General features: G+C 36.5%; 1 protein-coding gene across 2 annotated transcripts; it reads left to right on the forward strand.

Annotated features, from left to right (window-relative positions):
- The first annotated feature begins 529 nt into the window (after nt 1-529).
- LOC132123588 (echinoderm microtubule-associated protein-like 2) lies at nt 530-18,116 on the forward strand. Of its 2 annotated transcripts, XM_059534321.1 has the most exons (22): nt 530-796; nt 4,409-4,594; nt 4,906-5,032; nt 5,462-5,566; nt 9,152-9,180; nt 9,981-10,110; nt 10,498-10,647; nt 11,339-11,408; nt 12,143-12,253; nt 12,420-12,515; nt 14,017-14,151; nt 14,489-14,588; nt 14,792-14,946; nt 15,244-15,369; nt 15,728-15,859; nt 16,402-16,469; nt 16,657-16,745; nt 17,006-17,103; nt 17,210-17,297; nt 17,388-17,483; nt 17,715-17,845; nt 17,930-18,116. In XM_059534321.1, exons 1-22 carry the CDS (start codon nt 727-729, stop codon nt 18,053-18,055), a joined length of 2,418 nt encoding a protein of 805 aa, XP_059390304.1. In that variant the 5' UTR covers nt 530-726; the 3' UTR covers nt 18,056-18,116. The 2 variants fall into 2 exon arrangements, with proteins under 2 accessions (XP_059390304.1, XP_059390305.1); XM_059534322.1 differs by lacking the exons at nt 530-796; nt 4,409-4,594; nt 4,906-5,032; nt 5,462-5,566 and adding an exon at nt 6,897-7,035.
- The last annotated feature ends 9,867 nt before the right edge of the window (nt 18,117-27,983 follow it).

A 27,983-nucleotide genomic window follows, 5' to 3' on the forward strand; every position in this document is an offset into this window, starting at 1 on the left:
ATATAATTACAATATCAACTGAGGGTGCTCTTGGTTTCATTTCAGGGTGCTTATGGTTAAAAATGTCTTTTTTTAAAATTTATTTATCTATTTGTTTATTTTTTTTACGAAAAAAATCACGAAAAAGACCCCGGCAGTAGCCTACCGCTGCAGACCCCCGGCTCTTCGAAGACCCTTTGTGTAGAGTATTCACTGAATTGGCCTAATATAGAAACGTTTGGAGCTTGACCCCATCATATCTTTTTTTAATCGTACATACACCGCCATCTACTGTTAAATAGTAGAAAAACAGTGGCTTGACTGTCAAGGAAATGCCACTTTCTGACACCACCATAGCAAATAAATTCCCAAAATGAATATATCTCTAACGTTACACACGTCAATAATGATATATTCATCTCTTTCATACCTGCGCACAGTAGACCGATATCTTGATGTAGCCTTTGCCATCATGGCTTGCTAATTTGACTAACCTATCTTAATATATACACATTATGCTCATGAAAGTAGTGACTGCATAATATGGGACTCCGAAAGTAAACACGCTCTCTTGTTCCCTAAGGGTAGCAGATCAGCTGTGAAGCTGTTGCTATAGAAACGCAGGCGGCACAGGTTGTCGTGGGTTGTTCTGTGGAAAGGTGTAGGTGTTGAAGGTTCACTCGTATGCCAGGAAAGAAGGACCGGCGGTTTAAAGGAAATAATAGAGGAATTGATCAGTAGAAGGACATGTCGGAGAGAGTAGCTTCATGTGGGAACCTGTGTGACACGAACACCCTTCTGCTTCGGTATTGCAACGGTAAGTTTCACTGAGAATTTAACGTTAATGAATGCGCTGGAGAAAGCCTTGGTTTTGTTTTCGTTAGACGCATGTCGAACGTTAACGAATGATGTCTTTAATATTAATCAGTTTTTACATTAACATTCCCGTGTCTGTGCGTCTCTGCCTGCGAGGGCACAACAAAAGAAACTGTCTCCTTGTTGCCAGTGATGAATATATTTGTTTAAATTATGTTCAGTTTTATATAGCCTACATGCAAATTTTATTTTCCCCTAGGGCATTTTCTTATCGCGTAGCCTATGTGCTGTTGGGATCAGTATCAGGTACAAGAATGAACATCTACACATATTCAGACTGGTGTGTTAGAGCATTTCAGCCCAAGCTAAAATGATTTGTCACATGGGTTTACGTTTTTCATTCATTTTCTCCTCATCTGTTGATATGCTTTGAGTCTCTCATCCTGATTCAGCTTTCTTCACTGGGCTTTTGTTATTTGATTTGTTTTGCATAAGGTTTTAGTGGAAGGAATGTACTGAGTTACTTATTTATTGTCACCCAGTAATCTAGTGTATAACATTACGCACCTACTAAGATGGATTTATCTCTAGTGGTAACAGTATGTTTAAGATCAGTTTTAGGCCTAAACATCATGTCTGTTGTTGGCATTATCATGACTATGCAAAGTTTTTAATTAAAAATGATATTAAAGTCAAATCTAATCATTAACAAACAGTAGCCAATTTTTTTTTTAACTTTTTTATTTTTTTTATTTACAAAGCATTGGTTCTCAACTAGTTTTGCTGTAGGAACGAGCTTTTGTGTTGTCAAGTGTAAAACAGCAGAGCACCAGATTTATCATATAGTATTTTACCATTCATTTCATGGCATTCATTTTATGATATGTTTACATTTATTCATTTAGCAGATGCTTTTATCCAAAGCAAATTGTCAAAGAGCAAACAATACTCATACTATGCAAGGTTTATTAGACACCTATATTAGATAGCAAGAGAAGAGGAGACATTCAAAGAAGAAATATAATTAGGCTATTTATTTATTATTATTTTTGCATTTTAAAAATTTCATGTTGTTATATCTGACAGTTTTGTTATTGTAATATCTAAACAACAGCAGGAATGTGTCTTACCAGTCTAAAACACTGCTCTAAATATTGCATTAGTATTACCCAGTCTACCAACTAACGAATGTGATTCAAAATACCATAAAGTCTGTTTGGACCACAGACTTTGACCTCAACTGCAAAAGATATAGATAAGATAATATGTTTCTCCTCTCTTTTAACAACAGTAAGCCTATTGATTTTGTTCGCTTAATTATCATATGGGTAGTTGCAAATTATAATTTTCTTAAAAAAAATCCCCTTGTGTTGCAGAGCAGACCTGCAATTCCTTTTTGATTTATGTAAAGATAAGTAATAAATAAATACAATTAAAATGCTTGAATAAAACTTAGCACTGAAGGTATTTAGGAAATTCAATATTATAACTATGGTTTCTTTATGTTAAGAACCATTGTGCACAGCTTGTTGTTGTTGTTGCTGTCGAAACAACTAGCGTATTTCTTCTTCGTTCTTGTGCATTATAGGATCTCTCAAGGATAGGTACAAGTGTACATAGTGGTCATTGTTTGGGTTTTCCAGTAAATCAATTTCTGTGCCAGATGGTTTGGCTGGACAACAGATGGATGGGTAGACGGTATATGATGAGCCTGTCTGTCCTTGTACAATTGGATGGTTTAGACTGATATTAAATGCTGGATCTGCATATCTGAGGTGAGGCTTTAATATTAGCAATTCAATTAGTACAGTAAAAATCCCTAATGTGAAGTGTATTGATTAAGAAAATGAGCATGTGCCGTGGGGGTATAAAACAACAAGTTGTAAGTTGTAAAAACACACAACACATTTTAGTGCCCCATTGGTGGAGAGGCTGGTCAGTGCACTTCCTTGTAGTGCTTGCCGATGCATCAGACAGGTCTGGAGTCAAGCCAAAGCTCTCTCTCTGCCGACAGCACCACCAGTAGTTTTCTACCGCATAGAAGACGGGAAACAGCATCCTGTTACAAACATCACCCTCTTTACACACAGCAAAGGGTGGGGGAGGGGGAGGTCCAGAGACGGGATCAGCCATCCAGCTAGCCAAAGGGGAGAAATAAACCTTGACCAGGGAGGCATTTGGCACCTTTAGGAACCCCCTAGAGAACTGCAGAGGATCAGGCTGTCCGAGAGGGTGACTGACAGGCGGACATAGTACTTACAGGAATGGCAGGTAGGAGGGGAGTACAAACAGAGTGGGATGATGAATATTTCAGCACACTCGGTCACTGAGCATTCGGTTTCCTCCAGACTGCTTTTGTCTTCCAGCATCACTATAGCTTCATCCTGCTTTCTTCTCACCTTCTCAGCTGTGATCTCCATGTGTTAGTGGTGCAGGCACTAAAAGAGGTTAATTATATATGGGCACTTAGCGTGGAGCCCGTTGCATTGCATTTGAGAACGAAACGGAGACAAGGAGCCACTGTTTTATGTGAAATATTGAGGAGCTAAATTTGAAAAAAAAAAATTGTAAATGTGGCAGGAAAATTCCTTTTAGTTTTGTTTACAGTGTGTATTTATAAGTTGTATTTTTAAATGCAACACATTCAATGGCTGCCATGGTGAATCAGCATTGATAGCATTTGAACCTTTCTCAATTGTTCACTCTGGCTTTCATTATTTGTTTTCAAGTGATTTTAATATAATTTTTGTGTTATGAATACATTTTGTTGGATAGATAAATATTCACCAGTTTTTAATCACAGATGTTTTGACACTTAAAAATGCAAACATTTGTATTAGTGCAAACAAGCTTTTCTTTGAACTAGCATTTTTTTCAATTACTTATAACCAACTGGATCCCAGTGTTGTTACAGTGGATGTATGAAGTGACAGGTACCTGTATGAAGCAGGGTAAACACACGTTCAAGTACTTTTTGTCTTCATTTTGAATAATATTTCTGACGTATCATTTAAAATGTTTAGTTCAAAATACATAGTTGATGGGATTTGTTTTGATATTTGGACTTTCCTGGTTATAGGAGAGACTTTTTAACCACATTCTTTCTGCCCATGTCTATCCAAATTGTGTTGTTTAAAAATGACCTAAAGTTGTAGTTCTCAACCCGGGACAGCAGGATGATTTAATTTAATATACTATTTTTTATAAAAATGTACATATATTAATCTCCCCTCCCCTCACCCCATCTCCCATTAACTATTGCTTTCTGTTTATTTATTTATTTATACATTTCTGAAAACAAGCAACTTTGTCATAATTATAGAAATCCCAAAAGAAATATCATACCTTATATATCTTATAATGGGGGGCCTTTAATAACGTGTTTGACTATGGGGGACCATTGAGTCAAAAAGGATTGAGAACCACTGGTTTAAATGGATAGTCATCATTTACTCACCATCATGTCGGTCCAAACCTCTATGAGTTTTGTCTTTGGAGCACAGAAATATCATCTTTTATATCCCTCAGAAGAAAGAAATGTATTCAAATTTGGACAAACTTAATTTTCAAAGGAAATTTCAATTTCCTATAACTATCTGTCTCTCTCTTTCAGATGATAATGTATCAGCCGGGAGTGGGATGGAGATGGATGACCGTCTCTTTCACCTGGAGCAGAGGGTGCAGCTGCAGGAGGATGAGATTCAGCTGCTGAAGGCGGCATTAGCGGATGCTTTGAGAAGGCTGGGCTGCTGTGAGGAGATCACACAGGCCAGCAGCAAGAAAAGTGGACCTACTAAAGGTCAGTGCTTTGTTATGGCCCTTTGTGTATTGTCATTAAGACTTTAGAGCCTAGAAAGTTACTTTTTCATCTTATGCAATTTACACTATAATAATCTGAGGGTAACCTTGTCCAAGGGTGCATTACTGATTGAACATTATAAGATGTAACCTTTGTGTTAGCATCATAGATTCTTAACTGTTAGGATATTTCAACCCTTAGAGTAACAGGGATGTATTGTAATACTTAATATAGTGGTTACATAAAAAAGTTTCCATGTGGGAGGTAAAGATAATATGCATGTGATCTCGCTTTCTTCCTTCTTGATTTAGTTCGGCAGATACTGCAAGCTCTGCCATCCAAGCCTCTGACAAATGGCTATGTGCAAACAAAACGCTTGAGTGGCTATCCTTCCTCTCCCTCCTCTCCGAAAAAGGAGGTGCTGATGTCTATCAAAAGGTGAGAGTTATAAGCAACATATGTATCATTTTTAATTGCATATTATTTTTCAAATGTCATTTTATTGTTGAAGTTGCACATGTTGGAAATATTTTCCCCCACATCTACAACATCAGTGCAGTATTACTTTTCTACCTCAAGATGGTGATATGGAGTAATAAACCATTTGGACCATTTAGTTTAAAGGATGGCTATAATGAAGTTTATTCCTGTGATCCAAAGCTAAGATTTCAGCAGCCATTACTCCAGTCTTCAGTGTCACATGATCCTTTAGAAATAATCGTACTATTTTGCTGTTTAAGTAGCTTAATATTATTATCATTGTTGATAACGGTCGTACTGTTTTGTTCTTTTATTTGATGTCTTTCTTTCCTGCCCTCTGCATTGTTCCATTCTTCTCAACCTCATGCTCTTTTCTCTTTGTGTCAGGAAGAGCATGTCCACAGAACGCCTGTCCACGGTAAAGAAGGAGATGGCAGACTCCCGCAACAGAACCACCTCATCCGGCAGCTCAACATGTGGAAAGAGAGACAGGTACCATTTCATCTAAATAAAGTGCATTAAACTAAATGTTTTTTCTATACAATGAGATAAAAGTTCAGTTCTTCTCCTTCCCTCCGAACCTTGAGGCTAGTACAAGACAACAACACAAAGCTAAAAATAGATGCTACCTCAGTGTCTAATAGGATGACAAACCCAGACCTATGGTCAGCAAGACACCAGAGACAGTGTAAGGGGGAAGAGGTGGACCATCCATAGAAAACCGTTATTAAAATACAATTTATAGTATATTTTGAGCTAAATCAGCATCATGAATGATATAATTGTTGTCACTGCCGATTTGAAATTTTATGAAATGCTTGTACAGTATACAAAATGTTCAGAATTTGAAAACATTTAGCAATTGTTAGGTTACCATTGTGTGTTCTGGTTCATAGAAACATGCATCATGTTTTCTGCAAAAATATTAAGCAGCACAACTGTTTTCAACATTGATAATAGAGATAAAAGAATTGTTTGTTGAGCAGCAAATCAGTATTTAAGTGATTTCTGAAGGATCATGCGATGCTGAAGACTGGAGTTATGATGCTGAAAATTCAGCTTTGCTTCAGAGAAATAATGTACAATTTAAAAAAATAAATATTAAAATAGAACATTCTTTTTACTAGTAATAGTATTTTATAATTTTGCTTGGTTTGCACTGAAGGCTCAGAAACATAAAAAAAAAAATCTTACCAACCACAAATATTTTAACATTTCTTAGTTAGAAAGATATTTTAAGTAATAAGTGCACTTGTGCACGCAGTAAGAAAGCTTAGGAAGAATGTGATCAAAAAGTCATAAATAATTTATGCAGTGCATACAGGATTTCCAGGAAGGAAAACCGTGATGTTTAGGTTAGACATCTGTCCATACAAGTGTTATTGACTGAGATCCTATCAAAGCCGTAAAACAACCACTGGGAAACTCTCATTAAACTTTCATAAACCGAAATCCATTAACCACTTTCACGACTTAATATAATGTTACATTAAATTATTTTTTTTTCATAGTGAAAAGAAGGGTAAAAAAGTAAGAATAAGAATTTTTTCTTACCACAAAGTACTAATTCAGCCTTCTAAGGGTGCACCTGCATGATGTTTGTTTGGCAGAAAATCCTAATTGCTGGTAGTGTTTTTTTTATGGCATGATTGTTTAGATTAAACTTTGTATGGTGCATGGCAACCGTGCGCCGTCACTTGGTTGACACCCCATTGAAACAGTCTCTTGACCGCAGAGTGCTTCATATTACTGCAATGAAGCACAGGGGGGTGTGGTCACCCAAAAAGGGGCTGTCATGCATACTGAGGAAGTGTCCTCCATTGGTTAGGGAGGTCCATGTTCGTGCAGAGCTGAAGTTGACTCAAACAAGGAACTCAGTCTTCTGCCTGACTCGTGTGCTAATTCCAGCTATAGCACTTTAAAAGGAATAACAGGACAAACAACATGAAGAAGTCGACCAGGTAAAGCTCAAGTTCTTGTTAAACACCTTCAGGTCTTCAAAAGAAAAACTTTTGGTAGTTTTAGGGTGAGGCTGATAATGGAGTTGCTTTCAGCTTCCCGCAACAAAGCAAACATATGCTGGCAAACAAGAATATTCTCAGCATCCTGGCTTCTAGATAAACAAAGCGAACACACCTTGTCTGAGTTTGTGTTTTAACTTCCCAAATGGGAACAATAGACTTTTTTTATATGTGTTTTACTTTGCTGTTGCAAAGCTTCACTTTTGTTTGTTTTTAGGGCATGTTGTGCAACATTTTGTGAGTCACTTAACAAAAATGTGCATGTTTCCCATATGGCTTTAATTATCATTTACATGGAAGATAGTTACCCATTCAACTTCCATTTAAGTTGAAGATATGCTACATATAATGCATGAGTTTCACTAATTGTTTGAGTGCAATCTGAGTTAGATATTGATCGTTTCTGCTGCTAAGTACTATGTATTAAACATGGAACCCACCCACTGCCACACACACAGCTTTGAAGGGAAATTAAAGTGAGTGCTTTATAGCAAGAAAGAAAATGGTTTGGAGGACATCATGTCCAGAGAACTTCAACATCAATTTTAGTAAATCACTTGCTTAGAAATTCAGTTAAGTCCATAGAGATACTGTGCGCGCAAACCTTGTGTGGTGTTCTTAATGTATAAAAGACATGAACTGTCAGATTGGAACATGTCATTAATGCTGTGTGGGGGATGGATGGGTGTGTAGAGTATGTGCATTAGTATAAGGCTCCTTTGAGGTCAAGTGCATTTGTGGCACATTCTTACAGCATTATATTGAGTTATGGCTGCTATACATCCTAGAATGATTACTGGTAAAATAGATTTTTCCAGTATGTGCTAATTAGAAAATGGCTTTGTTGCCAGGACGTCTGCCATTGTGTGTATCATCATCTTCTTAAATTAGATGTGTGGACTCCTGGTATGTTCCTAAAATGCCATTCATAAATATAAAAAAGATTATATAATAAGCATGATGTTGGTTGAAAACAGGGTTCAAAATGAACACCCAGTCCAAATGAGAGTAAAAAGTGACATAATTCATGTTTTAAACTGAATTGTGAAGGTACATGCACAATCCAAATCAAACTATTAAGAAACAAATATATATTTGTGTAATATTTGAATATTTACTTAACATTTCTATTTCTAGAACTCCATGTGGTGACACATATGAAAACGGTCCCTCACATTTATGGCAGTATTGTATAATTTTGTCTACACCACTCTGAATAGGGGTTATTAGGGATGCTTTGGTGGGGCCTGCTTTGATTCAGTCTTTACTTTAATGAAGTGTTTGGATTGTTTCTGCAGGACTGCATGGACACAAACAGATCATTGTGGGAGCATTTCTATTCATCTGCACCCACGATCCTTCTGTCTTCCCATTACATAACCTTTTATTTCTCCCTAAAAAAGGTCCATTTTTTCAAACCAGAGAAATGGTTTGCTGCCAGTTCAAATCCCCACGTGGATAGTTGAGTCTTACAAACCTATTCCAGCAAACAGGACTGGATTGATAGGTCTAATTTATTGCATCTAGCTGTCTGTGACTGCTGTCAATCATGACAGCCATATGTCAGCATACAGGAAGAAGAAAACTGTGTGGTTAGGAAAAGCCGTTACAAACTGCATGCACAGACACAAACAGAACTTTTTTTTCTTTTTTCATCAAAGCCTCCAGTGTTTTGCCACATTTGTTTTCAATGCAAAATCCCCTTCAGTGCTGGCCCCCCTCCAAATCTGTTTAGTCATTTAAACAGGTTTTAATTCTGCCTGTACTAAAGTTGAAAGCAGTTTTGGGTTACCCTCTCCTCCTGTCACTTTAACTCTATGTTCTCTCCATTGCACAGTGCTCTGTGAAAGGCCACATGAAAGCCTGGTCAGGATTAATGGACAAGCTCAATGAATTAGTCATCCTCTAACAAAAAAACAAGACAAAGACGGCAAAAGAAAAAAAAATTCAGAAATGGTTTTTAGAAAGTTTTTTTTTTTTAACTTTTTGTCTGGATGGATTGTAGTCTTTGAAGGAGTGAATTAATGAATGACATCACTCTCTTTTGTTCTTTCAGCAAAACCAAAGAGTGCACCTTCAATGCTGGTAAGTTTTTGTGTTAAAGTAAATACGGTGAATATCATTAAATAAAAACACAAGATGTTTTTATTTTGACCTTGATATCAATATATGTTTGGTCTTTTGCTTTAAGTGCTTTATGTGACCACCAAGAACAAACTATCAAGTACCTAACAATACAATAGCAACAGCATGTCATTGTTGTTAATAAATAACTGCAATAAAATATTATCATCAGTTAAAAAACTTAAAACTGATATGCGGCCTTAGCAACTAACTAATGGAATAAGTTTAAGCTGAAATACTCAATTGATTAAAACTGAAAAAGCTCATAACAAAATGACTGAAAATTAAATTTAATTCAAAATATTAATAAATGAAATAATAGAATATAAATAATACTGTGGCAGTAAGTTCTGCATTAAACCTGTCTAGTGTACAGAATATTAGTTCCTTTGAGTGTTTCAGTAGAGGGAAGTTTTTTCTTGTTTTTTTTGTTTTAGTTTTTTGCATAAATTTATATGAATGTAATATTTTTTTTAACTGTGTTTAACTAGCCGTGCAGGGAGAGACTGAGACTGAGCTGTGTTATGGGAAATGTTCCTTATACATTAGCCTGAATGGATCACATTATCCTCTGCATTACAGCTAAAAACTATTTTGGATTGCCATAATGCCTCCAGTCAATCTCATTTTGTAATGGGTTTCTAAATGAGCATAGTTCTGTCAACAGGGCCTGGATAATTTGACAAATCTTTCCTAACAAACCATGTTTACTGCTGGTTTATGTTTGGTCACTTACTGTATGTTTTGTTCCTCTTGAACAGATGAGGGTTACGTGAGGATGTTCCTCCGTGGACGTCCAATCACCATGCATATTCCAGACCAGTTGAGGGAAAGTTACAGCCTTGACCACAAAGTGGCACTGCCTGAGCGCAAGCTAAAACTTCAGTGGGTGTATCCTTGCAATTGTCTTTTTTTCTTTTCTTTTTTATGCAGCTAGTTCACATTTTAAAAACATTTTAGTGAATTACGATGAATTTTGATAGATGAATTGTATTAGCAACGTGTGAATATTACCATAAAAAAAAAAGAATTTTATAGGAGAATTGCTTCAAGTCTTTCTCTTCTTTTTTTATTTAGCCCATAAAGAAAATTAATTTAATTAATAAGTATCAGTTAGCAAAGTGCATCGGCAATCTTCGAAAATTGAGCTCATTTTATAAATAGAATTGAAACCCATTTAAAATGTGACACAATATAGTGTTGATTTAATAACACACATCTTTGCTTATCTACTACAGTCCGTGGAAATGCACTTTGTTTCTTAACACGCTCTATCAGTTATGGCTATAGGGGAAAGGACTGCCGTTCCAACCTGTACCTGCTGCCGACGGGAGAGATTGTGTACTTCAATGCTTCCATAGTGGTGCTGTACAATGTAGAAGAGCAGCAACAAAGACACTATCTGGGCCATAATGATGATGTCAAGTGGTAAATATACATTCAGTTGATTTTTGAGAAAGTTTCCACATGCTTTTGGCCAATTATTGCACTGTTAATGAAGATTAACAGCACTGGTTGAACTACCGCAGTCCGACGTTGATGTCATACAGGGAAATCATATGCAGATTATTCTCAAACTAGGTCATTGTTCAAAGGTCAATAAGTTGTTATTATCTTCATGAACAAATATTGTATACCACTGTATTGCTATCGTTTAACAAAAAGAGTCAATGTACTCAGGAAGTGTTGCTAGTTTCTGAGCAAATTTGCATTTTTAGGGCCAGATCTTTCTATGCTTAACAGACTCTTATCTTCAAGATAAGCAAATCCCACATTATATTCAAATACACCTGCAATCAGACTAGATCTCTTCTGTCTTCTGTTTGGCTGCAAGGCAGTGCTTCTACTATTAGCCATTCAGAGATTATTTTATGTAGATCTCCTCTGCTGTAACAGAGTGTGATCGGCATCAAGAAGTTATTTGTTGTAAAATATTAGTTAATTAGCATTTGTAGCTAAATAAAATAACACTGGAATGCTCTCTCTGGGACTGTCAAAGTCCCTGCTGGTTTGCGAAACTGTTTACAGCTTTTCCTGGGATCAGACTGCATTCGTTTACGGTTCCCTAGTAAGAGGTCTTTTCTGACAAGCACTGATCCTGACAATGTTCTCTTTGCAGTTTGGCCATCCATCCAGACATGGTCACCATAGCAACAGGACAAGTTGCCGGAACATCCAAAGATGGCAAAGTTAGTTCACATTTACATTCTGTAACCGTATAATAATGTGTTGATCTCGCGACTCGAACCAGCCCTCTATGTGCTCAGAAACAAAATTATTGTGCTCATGATCACAATTTGCATTAATGTTTTAGCAGTTTACAAAGTGTATTGGCTTTATGAATTATACCTTTAATCAGGAAGGGTGCATTAAATTGATCAAAAGTGACAAGTTACAAAAATGTGTAACGTTAATGGGATTTCTATTTCAATGAAATGCTCTTCTTTTGAAGTTTTTATTGTTTAAACAATAAAAAAAAGTTGCATGGTATCCACAAAATATGAAGCAGCAAAACATTTTCAACATTGATAATAATAAGACATTTTTGCACAGAATCAGCATATTAGAATGATTTCTGAAAGATCATGTGACACTGAAGACTGGAGTAATGATGCTGAATATTCAGTCTGGTATCAAAGGAATAAATTGCATTTTAAAATATAATAAAATAGAAAGCAGTTATTTTCATTTGTAATAATATTTCACAATAATACAGAATTTTTATTGAATAAATTCTGCCTTGTTAAGCACAAGGCTTTTTTTCAAAAAGATAAAAAAAAACTTACTGTCCCCAAACCTTTGAACTGTAGTTAATGTAAAATAAATGAAATGAGTAAATAATGATTATGTGAACTATTCCTTTAATCTGTTTTAGAGAAGCTACAATCATATGCATATAACTCAGTCTTTGTTTTCCCATCAGGCTTTGCAGCCTCATGTCCGTGTGTGGGACTCTGTCAGTTTGAACACTCTTCATGTGATTGGAGCGGGTGTGTTTGACAGAGCTGTCACCTGTGTTGCCTTCTCAAAGTCGGTAAGCGATCTTTTCCTTTTTTAAATTCTGGATAAATAATCTGTGCTTTGATTCCTTATTATGAGAAATCTGCACAATGGGAAAAGATAATGAATATTTGATCAATGGTAAATGGCTGAATGAACAATGGTATTTGACATAGATATAATACCTCTCCTCTTCACAGAATGGTGGTGCTCATTTGTGTGCGGTTGATGATGCAAATGACCATATTTTGTCTGTTTGGGACTGGCAGAAAGAAAAGCAATTGGCAGAGGTTAAGGTGAGGCAAGACGAAATGCTGTATAAAAGAGTGTGTGGCTGTTAATACAATGCAGTAATACTAGACTTTATGTACAGTTTACTGGCATAGTGTGTCTTGTGTGATAGTCTTTTAATAACAGAAACCTGAGTGTTCACAGACCAGGTGGTTTTAAACCCTGACTGCACGTCCACCACCATAACGTCTTCTTGGCGTCTGCATGTTCATCTGGAAGTTGTCATGTTTGTTCTCTTAATCTTGTAATGCAATGACTTGTACCACCTATGAAATTACTTTCCTGACATCACCATCCTCCCTTATTTTTTAAGCCCTTCCTTTCCAACTACTGGGCTCCCACCCAAATAATTGTTTTTATTTTTATGGAATATTACATTTCAAGCTGTTTCAGGTAAATTTGAAAGTATTTAAAATAAAATTAAATTATAATGCTAAAATCATCATGTTTGCACACAAATATATAATTCTTAAAGTGTGCAATTGTCACTGATGTCTTTGTGATGTATACATTCGTGGCCAAAAATATCAGCCCCTTGGTAAATATGATCAAAGAAGGCTGTGAAAATTCATCTGCATTGTTAATCCTTTTGATCTTTTATTTAAAGAAATCACAAAAATGTATCATTTCATTGGATAATAAGAATGTAAAACGGGGGGTTTCTCAAATACTCATTGGACACAATTATTGCCCCCCCCCTAGAAATTCTTATGAGTAAAATATCTCTGAAGTATATTCCCATTCATATTCACAATTTTGAGCAGTCCAGTGTGATTATAAACATGAAATTATCCAGAATAGTTTCACAGAAATATAAAGAGGAGGGAAAACAAAGCCCAGATTTCCTTAATCATCCATCACAATGAGAAAAAAACAAAGAATATATTTCTGATGTGCAGCAAAAGATAATTGAGCTTCACAAATTGGTGAAGTGGCTTTAAGAAAAGAGCTAGAGCAGTGAAAATTCCCATTTCCACCATCAGGGCAATAATTAAGAATTTCCAATCAACATAAAATGTTACGAATCTGCCTGGAAGAGCACCAACATGGAGCTGGGAATCTAAAGGGTCTGGAGTGATTCTGCATGAGGGAATGGTCTCTGATCTCTTGTGAGGTTCTCTAACCTCACCAGGCATTATAGGAGAAAATTTAGACCTGTTAAACTGGCAAATGGAGGTTTCAGAAAGTATTGAATAAAAGGGGGCCATTAATTGTGGCCAATGTGTATTAGAGAAAAACATTTATTTCATAATGATATTTCCCCACACTTTAAATTCTTATTATTCAATGAAAGGATACATTTTTGTGAATTCTTTAAATAAAAGATCAAAAGGATTAACAATGCAGATGAATTTTCACAGCCTTCTTTGATCATATTTACCAAGGGGGCTGATATTTTTGGCCACGACTGTATGTGCTTTAGTGGGAAATAGTAAAAAATATTGCCACCTCATCAAAGGAAGAAGCATCATATTTTGTGTAACATATCCACTCACAATTTTGCAGTGTTCCAATGACTCAGTTTTGGGTGCTGTCTTCCACCCCATGGAGGCCAACCTAATTGTCACCTGCGGGAAGTCTCACATCAACTTTTGGACACTGGAAGGGAGTACTCTTACAAAACGCCAAGGAGTGTTTGAGGTTTGCAACATTAACTTTTCTGTATTCCGACACAAATACAAAGTCAGCACAGAGTGTTCACAGAGTTGATTGCCTATATGTGAATTTTATTTTTTTGTTCAGTTGTATTTTATTTTTCATTTGGAAGTTAACATTCTAAATCCCTGTTTATTATTTTATTTTATTTTAAATCCATGTTTTTCTTTAAATTTTTCTTTTCATTTGGATTTGCATTCCAATTCCTTTATTTTAATGCAGAGTGCATATTTTATTTTAGGTTGCATTCTAAAACCCTATGACACAAAAAAATCTTTGAGTGATTTTATTCAAAGAATTCCTATTTTTGGTGTGCTTTCAGAAACATGAAAAACCCAAGTATGTACTCTGCGTGGCTTTTGCTGGGAATGGAGATGCAATCACCGGAGATTCTAGTGGAAACATCTACATCTGGGCAAAAGGTCATTATATATTTAAAGCATTTTTTTTTTGTTGTTGCCAAAATACTTATCTAGAATAAAAAAAATTAAGAAATAAATTACATTTAATCCAAGTTTTTATCTACTGGCAGTTAGAAAAACAGCAAATCCATCTGTTTGACTGCTAGTGGTGGAGATACTCCCTCAGTGCAGCCTATGATTTGATGATGAACTCTGATTCAAAGGTGGAAACCGGATCACCCAGGTGGTTTCGGGAGCCCATGAGGGTGGGATCTTCTCTCTTTGTGTGCTGAAAGATGGAACGCTGGTGTCAGGTGGAGGAAAAGACCGCAGGGTGCTGCTGTGGGACCACGATTACCAGAAAAAGAGTGAGCTTGAGGTGAAGTTTTCTTGTTCTTTCTAAACAAATAAAAGCTTTACTCACATTCACAATGAAATCCAGACAGCAGTGTTGAATACTCATACTCAATATAGATACTCATTATTAATGATCGCCATGTACTCTTCAATATATTATATTTCTAGTGCTGAAATGTAATGCAATCATTCGATTTTCTTCTTTATTAGATCCAGATACATCAGCACTGAATTCGCTTAAGTCAGAACAATTTCTACAAATCCTGTTTTAGTTAAGATGTACATGTTCCTTAACATATATTTCTGTCTGTGTAATCAGGTTCCCGAGGCCTTTGGACCTGTCCGCACTCTAGCTGAAGGAAAACAGGACGAGCTGTTTGTGGGAACAACCCGAAACGCTGTGCTACGGGGCTCTTTCTCTGGTTCCCTCACTCCCATTGTTCAGGTATACGTTGTCAGATGATGATAAACTTTGTTTAGATGACTTTTGGCATAATATCTTTGCCAAAAGTCAATAAGATCACAAAATATTTCCTCAGTTTCTTTTAACCAGGCCTTTGATAATTAACAGCATATGCTCTGGACCATATTGCAGCTTATATTTGCCAATATCTGCCCACTTAAACATGAAGAGGCCAGATGTAAAACAACCAACTACAGTTATGTGTGTTTAAATGCCTGATGAGATAGATTATGCAACAATGATCAATTGAGGTACAGGTAATGGCCTCTGGGCCTGGGACTGGTTGTTTGGATGGAAAGCTGCCATTCCTTACCTGGTCTCTGTTTTCTCTCTGTGAAAGGGTCACACTGATGAGTTGTGGGCCTTGGATGTGCATCCCAGTACTGAGCAGTTTGTGACATGTGGTCAAGACAAGCAGGTCTATTTCTGGGACACCTCTTCCCATCTGCCTTTGTGGAGCAAGGCCATTGAGGTTTGTATGAACTCTCTGTTCACTTTTACATTGCAATAATAATACTTTTACATAATCAAAAAATGATCTCATTTGCTTTGCAAGTTTTATTTTTACATTGTAGTTCACACTGAAGACGAGTGACCATGTTAGACATTTTCAGAATGTTCTGCTATGGATAAATATATATATTTTTTATTGTATAATATGTATATTACAATAATATTAAAAACAAATGCATAGAATAATGATCGTAATATAACAGATGTTTTAATTTTACATGTATTTACAAAATGTATATTTTAGATTTTTTTGTTTAATTGTTAAAAATAATTGTTTAATCATATTCAAATATAAAAATGTATTGTCTAATTTTAAAATATTTTGCACATTAAATGCATATAAATATACATTTGCAATGTTTATTTTTATTGTTGAATATTTCTGTTAAAATATAAAAATGAAATGCATATATTGTATATTAATAGATTTTTTTAATGCAGTTGTAATGTTTTTGTTTGTTTGTTTGTTTTTTAAATAACTATTTGTTTGTTTTATTCTAGGACCCTGGGCGTTCTGTTGGATTTCATCCCAGTGGCACTGTGCTTGCTGTGGGCACCATGACAGGAAGGTATGATCGCACATGTGAACTTTATAAGTATTGACTTAATTAACGTGGCATAACATGTCATAAAGCAGAAACATTTAACAGCTCTGGTTTAAAATTGGTATGTTTATTCCGTAACTGTATATTTAATTAAAAACACTTGTAATTATAATATAAGAATAATTGTTTTCTTTTTTTTTTTTGCTTACAGGTGGCTGGTGCTGGACACTGACACCCGTGATCTTGTCTCTATGCATACAGATGGCAATGAAATCATCTCCGTTGTTAAATATTCTCCAGGTGTGTTTAGTGTTATTTTCTGCTTTAAGCCATTAGTCACAACTAATTGTTATTCACTGTTTGAATTTTAACCTATTTTCACTCCCCAAAGTTTCATGCTGCATTAATTTGATCAATAATACACTAAAAAACATAATATTATGAAATCGTATTAGTTTAAAATTACTGTTGTCTATTTTAATATTTTAAATCCCAAACTTGTGATTGGTAGTGTACTGTATGTGTCCAATATCGCAACTCCCATCCTCTCTGTCTCATAGATGGGGCGTACCTGGCTGTGGCTTCCCACGACAATTTTGTGTACATCTACTCCGTTACTGAGAACGGCAGGAAATACAGCCGTGTTGGCAAATGCACTGTGAGTTGTACAAGGGGATAAATTCATCGTCCCAAATTGGTTTCTCTTTATTATAATTAAATGGAGATTATGAGCACTCATTTAATACTGTGTCTTATATCTGTAGGGACACTCCAGTTTTGTCACTCATCTCGACTGGTCCACCGACAGCCAGATTATTGTAACCAACTCAGGCGACTATGAGATCTTGTTCTGTGAGTTGTTTTCTCACCTAACACCTTTGTCAGTGAATGAAGCTCAGATGTCATGTATTAATGGCTGGTTATATGTTTCTTGTTAAAAAGGGGAGGCATCCAGTGGGAAGCATGTTACTAGTGCAGATGCAGTGCGGAATCTAGAATGGGCCACTTCCACATGTGTGCTAGGTTTCAATGTGTTTGGTAAGTAACACCTTACACATAATATGGAAGAAGAAGAAAAAACAGTTTAATAGTATCCCGTTTTCCTGGAAATGGCTATGTAATGCTGAAATAACGTTTTTTTGGATATTATTAAATTATGACATTTTTTGCTCCACTTTTCCCTTTCTATTCATTTTATTTCATATATATATATATATATATGTATGTATGTATGTATGTATGTATATGTGTGTGTTTTTTTTTTTTTAGGAATCTGGCCAGAGGGTGCTGATGGCACAGACATTAATGCTCTATGCAAGTCACATGACAAAAACCTCCTTGCCTCAGCTGATGATTTTGGCAAAGTGCACTTGTTCTCTAACCCCTGTTCCCAGCCAAGGGTGAGATTTGTTTTGCATTTTATTTTCAGTATTGGCTATTCTATTCAATCATACTTGATTAAACATTTTTCTCTTCATCCACAGGCCCCCAGCCATATCTATGGTGGGCATAGCAGTCATGTGACCAACGTTGCCTTTCTCCATGATGACAGTCATCTTATCTCTACTGGTGGAAAGGACACCAGCATTCTTCAATGGGTGCTCGCTTAGTCACATCTGAGCTGTCCTGCTGCAACCTCACTGTAGACTCCTGCCCACTAGAGGGCAGCACTGCTGTGCCTAATTTCCTTCTCTGCTGTCCTGTCTGCTTGTATTATGTACTTCAGTATGTTATTAGGTTTTTCATTATGTGCTGGTACAGAGTCAGTTTTGTCTCTTGTCCAGATGTATTTACCGTGATTGTTTGAGGGCTAGAGACTGAGCTTAAATCAGTGCTAATTGGCAAACTCTAGTACTTGGGTGTCAAACACAATTCTTGAAGGCCAGACCCCTAAAGAGTTTTGTTCTTAGCCTATTGTAACACACATACCATGTAGTTTTCAAATAAGCGTATATAGTTGGATCAGGTGTGTTTAGTTAGGGTTGAATCTAAACTCTGCAGGGCTCTGGCCCTCCAGGAATAGAGTTTTGACAACCCTGCTCTAGTCTGTAGTGAATTATACACTTTGCTGAATCACCACCAGAAGGAGCTCTGGTGCAGGAGAAGAAGCATGATGTCTACTGTTGACTATTTAATCCTATTTAAAGTTTTAGCTGCTATTTGTGTTGCAGATGCCTATAGAAATATATATATTGCTGTCACTTAGTGGAGGTTGTATTTTAATATTGGAAGTGCATAATAGTATAATTTGTGGCACTTGGCTTTTGATACATATCTAAGGGTGAAATTACGCTCTGCTTTGCCTTTTATTTGTTAATAAAGTTTCTCATATAGCAATGCATTTCATTGTAGTCCTTTAATTGTTTATCTTATATAAGGTTACATCTGACATGAGATGATTTCAGAATAAATATATGTATAATTGAACATTATATAATTTGAATAAACTGACTTAAATCATTTAGAATATATTATTTAAATACTATATATTTTATTATATACAGTATATTTACATTACATTTACATGTATTCATTTAGCAGAGCTTTTATCCAAAGCGACTTACATATGAGGACAGTGGAAGCAATCAAATACAACAAAAAGTGCAATGATATATAAGTGCTATAACAAGTCTCAGTTAGGTTAACACAGTACATGTAGCATGGGCTTTTAAATAATATAATAAATAAAAAGAAAACAGAATAAAAAAAGAATAGAGCAAGCTAGTGTTAGAGGTTTATACACACACACACACACACACACACACACACAATTGCATAATAAATGAAAAGAAAATAGAATACAAAAATATTTGAAAGGTAGTTCGATTTTTCTTTTTAAGAATAGAATTAGAATAGTGAGTGTTAAAGTTAGAGAGTCAAATAAAGATGGAAGAGATGGGTTTTAAGCCGATTCTTGACGATGGCTAAGGACTCAGCTGCTCGGATTGAGTTGGGGAGGTCATTCCGGAACATTTAGGCCCAATCCCAATTCTATTTTATACCCCTTCCACTCCGCCTACCCCTTCCCCTTGTTCCGAGTATAAAGTGGTATAGGGGGGGAAATAGTCCCCTAAGGATTGGGACACACACCACTACTATGCCGTCACACGTCATCATTCGTCGTCTAGCTCTTACATATACTGGTGTGCTGGTGTGCATTAGAGCCTTTAATTATCGTTCTGTATTAATGAGCTGCTTACTGACACACACACATATCGGAAATCGCGCAGCTCACACATCCAGGAGAAAATAAACTTGTCAACACTGCCACACGGCTTTTATTAAATACAGTTTAAATACTGAATAGCTACATTATATTTTCCAGCGATGAGAGGATACAATCGCTGTTTTTAAGTAAACTCATTCTAAAAAGTTAAACGCACAGACGCGAATACACGCAACTTCCATCTCTCTCTCTCTCTCTCTCTCTCTCTCTCTCTCTCTCTCTCTCTCTCTCTCTCTCTCTCTCTCTCTCTCGAATAGACAATATTTGAGAAAATGGTTTAGCGATTTCTAATTATTGGGGGGATTAGCCCCCATCAATGTATATGGCAGTTATGGCCCTGATCAGACATATGCTGTGGCCCTATCATGCAGTCTGTAATGATATGACGTTAGCAAATATTAGTAACATGACCGTTAATATGAACTCACAATTGAATGTAACATAAAAAAAATTAATTAATACTTTTCGTTAAAATCTTTATTTATGCCAAAAAAGCTTACATTTATGTGTCTTTTTGTTCGCTGTAGCAGCCATGTTGCTGAGATAATTCATACCCCTTCGTTTGAAGTGTGGTCCCGAAAAATCTTTGTTTGAAGGGCTATCTGGCCCTTCCCCTACCCCTACCCCTCCAACCAAAAGAGAATCGAGACACCCTTACTCCTTCACGTGAACGCACGAAACGGATGGGTAGGGGAAAGGGGAAGGGATAATGGGGGAAAAATTGGGATTGGGCCTTAATTTAAGAGTCTGTAAAAGTGACTTTGTGCTTCTTTGGGATGGCACAATCAAGCGACGTTCACTTGTAGAACGCAAGCTTCTAGAGGGCACATAAGTCTGAAGTAACAAATTTAGGTAAATGGGTGCAGAGCAAGTGGTAGTTTTGTAGGCAAACATCAATGCCTTGAATTTTATGCGAGCAGCTATTGGAAGCCAGTGCAAATTGATAAACAGAGGTGTGACGTGTATTATTTTTGGCTCATTAAAAATTAATCTTGCTGCCGCATTCTGGATTAATTGTAAAGGTTTGATAGAATTGGCTGGAAGACCTGCCAAGAGGGCATTGCAATAGTCCAGCCTGGACAGAACAAGAGCTTGAACAAAGAGTTGCGCAGCATGTTCCGAGAGAAAAGGCCTGATCTTCTTGATGTTGAATAAAGCAAATCTGCAGGATCGGACAGTTTTAGCAATGTGGTCTGAGAAAGTCAGCTGATCATCAATCATAACTCCAAGGCTTCTAGCTGTTTTTGAAGGAGTTATGGTTGATGTGCCTAATTTGATGGTGAGATTGTGATGAAGCGATGGGTTTGCTGGAACCACAAGCAGTTCTGTCTTGGCAAGGTTGAGTTGAAGGTGATGGTCTATCATCCAGCAAGAAATGTCTGTTAGACAAGCTGAGATGCGATTAGCTACCGTCGGATCATCAGAATGGAATGAGAGGTAGATTTGAGTGTCATCAGAATAGCAGTGGTATGAAAAGCCATGTTTCTGAATGACAGAACTTAATGATGCCATGTAGACAGAGTAGGGAAGTGGTCCAAGAACTGAGCCCTGAGGCACCCCAGTAGTTAGATGTTGTGACTTGGACACCTCACCTCTCCAAGATACTTTGAAGGACCTATCTGATAGGTAAGACTCAAACCATTGAAGTGTGGTTCCTGAGATACCCTTTGCCAGTAGGGTTGATAGGAGGATCTGGTGGTTAACCATGTCAAAAGCAGCGGACAGATCAAGCAGGATAAGTACTGAAGATTTGGATTCCGCTCTTGCCAGTCTTAGAGCTTCAACAACTGAGAGCAAGGCAGTCTCGGTTGAATGTCCACTTCTGAAGCCAGATTGGTTGCTGTCAAGGAGGTTGTTGTGTGTGAGAAATGTAGAGACTTGGTTGAACACAGCTCATTCAAGTGTTTTTGCAATGAAAGGAAGAAGGGAAACTGGTCTGTATTTCTCAAAAAGAGATAGGTTGAAGGGGGGTTTCTTAAGTAGTGAAGTTATACGAACCTGTCTAAATGATGAGGAAAAAACACCAGTGTGGAGGGATGAGTTGATGATGTGAGTGAGTGCAGGTACAACTGCAGGAGAAATGGCTTGAAGGAGATGAGATGGAATAGGATCAAGCTGGCAAGTAGTACGGTGATTAGAAAGGATGAGTTTTGAGACTTCTGCCTCTCTTCTGTGAAGAGAAGGATGTAAATGAGTGTATGTTGGCTGGTGATATGAGCTTGACTGATTGTGGTGTGGAAAATTGTGCACTGATGTGTTTTATTTTATTAATGAAAAATGTGGCAAAGTCATCAGCGATTAGAGATGAAGCAGGAGGGGGAGGAGGAGGACAAAGAAGTGAGGAAAATGTTTTAAAAAGCATGCGAATTGTTAATTTTGTTATGGTAGTATGTCATTTTAGCAGTGGGGACATTAGCAGAGAAGGAAGATAGGAGTGACTGATACACATTAAGGTCAGTAGTATTTTTGGATTTAAGCCACACCCTTTCAGCAGCTCTTAGCTTAGAACGGTGTTCGTGTAGAACATCAGATAACCAAGGGGCATAAGGGGTGTTACGGGCTGGCCTGGAAAATAAGGGGCAAACAGTGTCTAAACAAGATGTAAGAGTGGAGCAGAAAGTATCAGTAGCACTGTTAGCATCAAAAGATGCTAACAGTTTAGGGGAAGGAAGTGAAGATGAAACCATTACAGATAGCTGGGAGGGTGAAAGTGTGCGTTACGTCGAAAGATGACATGTGGAGGGGTAAGTGATGTGTCAGGGACCATGTTGAGGTTAAGGGTGAGGAGGAAATGATCCGACGTGTGCAGTGGAGTAACCAGAACATGATCAGTAGAGCAGTGTCGCGTCTAAATAAGGTCCAGTTGGTTGCCTGATTTATGAGTAGCAGTAGTTGACACTCGGGTGAGATCAAAAGAGGCAAGCAGAGTGTGGAAATCAGCATACAGAGGTTTATCTAGGTGGATGTTAAAATCTCCAAGCATAACTAGGGGAGTACCATCCTCAGGAAAGGTTGAGAGCAACAAATCTAATTCATCCAATCCCATATGTGCGTTTATTCATATGTATATTAAATTAAATAAATAAAAATGATAATATATATATATATATATATATATATATATATATATATATATGATATACAATTTCATATAATTAAATATTCAAATTCCTTTTTAATATCTAATTGTGAAATATATAATATGCAATATATAATATTTCAATAATAAATTCTAAATTATTTTATTCACATTTTTAATTTAATAAAATGTATACTATATGATATGTAAATTACTTGGGGAAAAAAAAAATATATATACAGTACAGACCAAAAGTTTGGACACACCTTCTCATTCAAAGAGTTTTCTTTATTTTCATGACTATGAAAATTGTAGATTCACACTGAAGGCATCAAAACTATGAATTAACACATGTGGAATTATATATGGAATTATATACATAACAAAAAAGTGTGAAACAACTGAAAATATGTCATATTCTAGGTTCTTCAAAGTAGCCACCTTTTGCATTGATTACTGCTTTGCACACTCTTGGCATTCTCTTGATGAGCTTCAAGAGGTAGTCACCTGAAATGGTCTTCCAACAGTCTTGAAGGAGTTCCCCCGAGAGATGCTTAGCACTTGTTGGCCCTTTTGCCTTCAGTCTGCGGTCCAGCTCACCCCTAAACCATCTTGATTGGGTTCAGGTCCGGTGACTGTGGAGGCCAGGTCATCTGGTGCAGCACCCCATCACTCTCCTTCTTGGTCAAATAGCCCTTGATGCCTTCAGTGTGACTCTACAATTTTCATAGTCATGAAAATAAAGAAAACTCTTTGAATGAGAAGGTGTGTCCAAACTTTTGGTCTGTACTGTATATATATATATATATATATATATGACCTAACAAAATGACAAGAGTAAAGCTCTGTTGCTGTTTTCTTTAGTCCGTGCTGTTCTATCTTCTAGCAGATGTGTATTTAGGAGTATGAACTGTATTTACAGCCAACATTTACATGGAGGCTGTCAGAAAGGACAACAGCTGAAACCTTGAAGTATAAACAGCAACCTGCATCAACAGTTATTGGGTGTTAATTAAAGCATACTTTCACCTCATTCCAAGTATGTGTGAGGGTACATAAATACATTGTCCTAGTAGTTCCTGGAGGCATGAATTGCTTTCTGCAGAGGAAAATGTTGAAACTGCAGAACGTCTGCCCTTCCATTTCTTTCTTCCTTCTCTTTAATCATGCTTTAAGTGTCTCTGGAATTGAATGGGGAAAGTGTCAGCAATATTCTTTATACCCCTTCACTCTTTTCTACGTTGTTACAGCTGAGCACAGCATGGAGGCAGAGGAAAGCTCTGGCATCAGTTTACACGAGAAAAAGCCTCTGTCTTTTCATTTCTGTTTTCATCTGACTGATTAATAATTAGTTGAGCATTGCAGAAATCAAATTCTCTGATGTCTGCTGTGCAACAAGCATGGCATGCATTTTTCTGGACGTGCTTCACACTGTCCTAGAATGAAAAGAAAAATATATTCTTAACATTAATAGCAAACAGCATTCAAAGAGGAAGTGCAAATCTTGCATAATTGGTTGCTCAGCAACGACACAGTAGATATTTGCTTTTAAAACCCTGGTGTGTGGGAGCACTAATATACAGCTCTCCAGCTCCTGAATGGAGGGGAAAATAATATCTGCTTCTTGGAGAAATTAAAAACTTTTCCCTCTTCTTTTTAGGCAAACACTTCTTGAGAAGAATTAGCCAGATGGATCTTGCTCTACCGCTGTGATGAGCAGCTACTTCAAGTGTTTTCATCCCAAGATTATAGCCAATGGAAGCTCAAAATAGACCTGCTTTTAAGTGGAGGCGTTTTTGTCCAATAAATGTTTTGTGCCTAGTTTTATCGCCTTTCCTTTTTGTAATTAAAGAAGAAATAAAAATAAGCCAGGATCAAAACTTCATCAGTAAAAGTAGGATTTTTAAAATTACTAAATGGCTCTCTAGAATTCTTGATTTTGATTGGTCAGTCGTGCCCCCAGCATTTTGATATTTCCTCATGTTTGTGTATAATGCTGTTAATCAAGCCGCTCATCCGGGTAACTGAAACTGGGGCTACTTTAAATAAGTCTCTTGTTTCATACAAACACAATGGTGCCATCTTTCATTTCTGGTATCCAGTGCATAAACAATTTTAAATATGATATCAGAAGAGATTATAGTATTGATATTACTGTTACATTGTTGCAGGGTTCATCTTGTTGCTATGTCTTTTTTTCTTTTTTCTTACAGGTAAAGGTTATAAAGTAATTTTTTGTTATATCCACACATTTATAAGTAGCCACCTAATGCGCGGGATCCATGACATTCATGACGTGAGACGCGGGCAGTGGACTGGGGAAATATGGGGTTGTGTTTTTAAAAAGTTGAACTTATGCTGCATTCCAGACAACTCTGATTTGTCCAACTTCCTACCCATGTCTCAAACGCTGCTCCAAGTTAGACATCAGACTTATAAACTTGTGGCAGATCAACCCGACCTAAGCATCATTTGTCGTCATTTCCAAGGATGGCGGCGACCAATGAGCATAGTGCTTGTTTATATGGAACGTAAAAATACACATTTATGTAACTTCACTTATAGTATGAACATGCAATACACAATACTATATACAAGACATATACTATTATAATTGTTTGTGCATCAATTAATGCCTACATTTCTATTTTTCTCATTTAGTACATACTATGTGTGAAATAATGTACCATTATAGACTATTTGTCATTAGAAAGTTTTGAATAAGCAGTGACAATATGCTGATTTTAGAACAGTCTGAACATTGCTCAAATGTATAATTTCGCCACAGTAGAACTGTTTTAGTTGTTGTTGTTTTGTTTTTGAATAAGTTATTTCTTAGCGCTCCCTACCTTACACTGGGCCCCATGTCAGCTAAGGATGGCCCTGTACATTCCTAATGTTCGCATTGTCAAATGACAGTACCATTTTATGATTGTTTTACAGACTTATCTGGAATCCATTAATTTGACACTATTTATTTATATAGAGCATTAACAGCAGTATTGGTGCTCGTTAGAATTTTTATGACTATTGAGCCAAAAAAATATTTCATATGTCAGCTTTGTGCTTCACTGTTCGTGCCGTTTACATTATTGATGCAGAACAAAGAGGCATCCAGTCTTTGTTTATCAACAGAGAGTGGGGCAGAGGGTGGAGGAAGTCATTTTCTTTTAATTTTCATATAACCTTTTATATCAACTCTGCTTACTTGATATATCAAAAACATTTGGATTACTTTGCCACACTTTTATCTTTGTGGTTAACAAAGTAGTAAACAGATATTTCAAAAATGTGTTGTCTGTTTGCCACAAAATATGCCAAATAAAATTGCTATATAATATATTAAATTACAACTAAATTAAATTAAATGTATGCATTTAGCAGACGCTTTTATCCAAAGCGACTTACAGTACATTCAGGCTATCAATTTTTACCTATCATGGTATATATATCATATATGTCCAGTTTCTAGAATATTGGCCACTGTTATGGATTTTATTTTAGACATCCAGACATTGTAGCCACCCAGACTCCAGTGTGTGACCTGACATTCCAGCCTTGTCTCATTCTGAACCCACAGTTTTCAGTCTGCTCCTTGGAGATGAGGTGACAGAACAGAAAATAAACAATGCTGTCATCTGGGATTGCAAGTCATCGTCAGGGAGGAAGGGAATTTGTCTAAGATGTCCCTAAACACTAGTGTCCTAATGCAAGTGTGTAATGGGTTCTAACCACTTCACAGATATAAATTCTCCTTCCCCACTACGTATTCCCAAAGCACAGGGAAACTATTTTATATGTGCTGTATCCATCACATGCTGTTTCTGTCCACCTTTCTGATATGCACTATTGCTCTCACGTTTGCCTGCATGAACACACTCGATACTTTATGGATGTGACACTGGGGATTGATCATATATGTAATTGGATTTCTCCACAGCATGCCCTGGTACAGAACATCAGTGCTGATTAATGTTACATTAGATTTAAGTAAAAAAGGTGGAATCGTCACTAATATTTAAAAAACATTGATGGATAAGGTGAAAACAATACAATGTTTTACAACAGAGTGTCTGCTGTATGAATTTCATACACCAGACAACAAGGATGTGTGCCATTCAATTGAATTGACAATGCCTTTTCAAGGTCAGTTCAATTTCTGAATTTGAATTAATGATGCAGAACTGCAATTAAAATGTAAGTGTAAGAAAGCAGAACTAAAATTAAAGACACTTTATAATAAGATTCTATTTGATAGTATTAGTTAACATTAGCTAAAAAAACTTATACATTCTAGTCAATTTTAATTTTAACATTTACCAATAAAATATTAAAAACAGTAGTTGTATATGTTATGTTTTTAATGTTCCTGAGCTAACATGAACTAACAATGAACAGTTGTGCTTTTATTAACTATACTTAAAAAAAATGTAGTTGGAAAAACACTTCCAATTTCCCAAAATGCATAACTTTTGTCATTTGTCTTCTTGTTCTTTTTGGGAAGCATTCTTGCAGTATACATTACTGTATTATAGATTATACATAAACATTATCTATTACACATAGACATTCAGACTTTAACCTGCCATAGAAGAAACAAGCAAAGACCTAGAATACACTGAATGAAAAGTTTACATTCAAATGCTATTTCTGTGAAGTTTACCTTATAATGTAAAGTTAGAAGCAGTGTTGGGGTTTGGTGCATGATTTATGATCAAGACCGCCAAATAAGCCTATAGATGTCCTCAGGCAATGTATGGAATGAACATATGAAACATTTCAGGGACAAGGCTTGCATTGTTAAAAGTTACGTTCAGGCTATTTCAAGGTTGGAGCACTACGAGGCTATGATTTGGAAACTATTTCTGACACAACAAATTTAATTCTGCAGGTAAATTTAGCTCTATCTAATATGATACAGTCATATTGAACAAAACAAGTATTGAGCAGGAAGGTCCACTGCATATCCAGATGTTTCTGAGTTGAATCCAGGCTAGTGTTATGAATCCTTCTCCTCTTTCAAGCTGTCAAATACTAATTCTGTGGTTTTTATCTCCTTGGAGATTTTACTGGTTTTGTTTATCATAGCCTACTTGTTTGTGCAATGCATTTGACACACCATTTGTCACAGCTGCACGTTGGCTTGATTCATTACAGAGTTATTGTGACCTACTGGGACTGTGGATTATGGAGCCCAGATGTAGAGACTGTCCACTTGCAATGTTCTTTAGAC

The sequence above is a fragment of the Carassius carassius genome, chromosome 41, assembly GCF_963082965.1.
Source record: "Carassius carassius chromosome 41, fCarCar2.1, whole genome shotgun sequence".
In the NCBI taxonomy this organism is placed as follows: Eukaryota; Metazoa; Chordata; class Actinopteri; order Cypriniformes; family Cyprinidae; genus Carassius; species Carassius carassius.